Source organism: Heterocephalus glaber, unplaced genomic scaffold (genome assembly GCF_053883595.1).
Source record: "Heterocephalus glaber isolate CG9 unplaced genomic scaffold, H.glaber_assembly_v1.0 deba00001564, whole genome shotgun sequence".
NCBI lineage: Eukaryota > Metazoa > Chordata > Mammalia > Rodentia > Bathyergidae > Heterocephalus > Heterocephalus glaber.
Genome location: NW_028258351.1, coordinates 15,133,953 through 15,135,545, shown reverse-complemented (window position 1 = coordinate 15,135,545; position 1,593 = coordinate 15,133,953). Strand labels below are relative to the sequence as shown.

At 55.7% G+C, this 1,593-nt stretch overlaps 1 protein-coding gene across 1 annotated transcript; it reads left to right on the top strand.

The window, feature by feature from the left end:
• The first annotated feature begins 301 nt into the window (after positions 1-301).
• Positions 302-1,376, top strand: Or1r1 (olfactory receptor family 1 subfamily R member 1). The gene has a single exon (XM_004857573.2). It carries the CDS (start codon positions 302-304, stop codon positions 1,244-1,246), a length of 945 nt encoding a protein of 314 aa, XP_004857630.1. The 3' UTR covers positions 1,247-1,376.
• The last annotated feature ends 217 nt before the right edge of the window (positions 1,377-1,593 follow it).

The window sequence follows — 1,593 nt, the reverse complement described above, 5'->3', positions numbered from 1 at the left end:
CAGCATTCATCATATTTTTTTAATCACAATTCTTGAAAGAGGACTTCCAGAACTGCTTCAGAAAGTGGCAAGAATGATGGGATAAGTATGTTCAAAGCAAGGGGGAGTATTTTGAGGGTGATTAATGACAATCTTTTACCGTAATAGATTCTTTAATTTAAACGCACCATACATGTTGCGCAGCTCTTGTACATATAACATTATACGTGGAACCTGCCTTATAGGGAGGCCTGCCTGGGCTCGGGAACCTGCCCTTTCTGCCGCCTCTCTGCCCCAGCTTTCCCACCCACCCCGACGCTCCATGGCCCTGGCCAACCTCACAGGCGGCCCTCAGTTCCTGCTCCTTGGCCTAATGGATGGCACAGACAACCACCCGCTGTTGTTCCTGCTCTTCCTCAGCATCTACCTGCTCAATGCCCTGGGCAATCTGAGCATGGTGGTGCTGGTGAGGTGCGACGGGACTCTGTGCTCCCCCATGTACTACTTCTTGGGTCACCTGAGCCTCGTGGACGCCTGCTTTACCACGGTCACAGTTCCCCGCCTGCTGGCCAGCCTGCTGCGCCCGGGCCAGGCCGTGTCCTTCGGGGCATGCTTTGCCCAGATGTACTTCTTCGTGGCGCTGGGCATCGCGGAGAGCTACCTCCTGGCAGCCATGTCCTACGACCGCGCGGTGGCCGTGTGCAGGCCGCTGCGCTACAGCGCGGTCATGACCTCCGGGCGCTGCGCCGCGCTGGTGGCGGTGTCCTGGGCCGTGGCTCATCTGCACTCGCTGCTGCACACGCTGCTCATCTCCGCGCTCTCCTACCCGCCCTGCGCTCGCGTGCACCACTTTTTTTGCGACATGACGGTGATGCTGAGCTTGGCCACCTCGGACACGTTTTTCGCGGAGACTGCCATCTTCTCCGAGGGCCTAGCGGTGGTGCTGACCCCGCTGCTCCTCGTGTCCCTGTCCTACGCGCGCATCCTGGCGGCGGTGCTCGGAGTGCGGTCAGCCGGGGGCCGGCGCCGCGCCTTCTCCACCTGTGGCTCTCACCTGGTGGTGGTGTCGCTTTTCTTTGGCTCTGTGCTCTCTGTCTATTTCCGACCGTCCTCTGCCTATTCTGCGCGCTATGACCGCCTGGCCAGTGTGGTCTATGCCGTGGTCACACCGACCTTGAACCCTTTCATCTACAGTCTTCGCAACAAAGAGGTCAAGGGAGCTCTGCAAAGGGGGCTCAGGCGGAGAGCTGCACTCCAAGAATTGTGAGGGCAGGTTGATCCACCAGCATTTTAACAGCAACCCAAAAACCCTTCCCCCGCTCCTTTTCTCCTTTAGTTTTCCAAAGCACTATTAGTGTTGATCTTGTGGCCTCTTATTTCTTGTTCAATAAAAAATAGAGGAGAAGGAAGTAAGACCATGCGTTTGTTATAGTGGCGGATACGGAGCAGAAGGGTAAGTTCGTTTCTGTGTTGTCTGAATGCTTGAGAAAGAATCTACTTTAAAATCTGGGGAAAACAAAAAGGAAACAAATGGAGGCGAGGAAAGTCTTGTTCGTGGAGAAGGGAAGGAAATACGTGACTAGCGGCACGGTGAGGCTGGAGAGGAGTCTTACA

Bases quoted from the DNA above. Each gene is read 5' to 3' on its own strand.
- Or1r1 (XM_004857573.2), top strand. From the start codon at position 302: ATGGCCCTGGCCAACCTCACAGGCGGCCCTCAGTTCCTGCTCCTTGGC.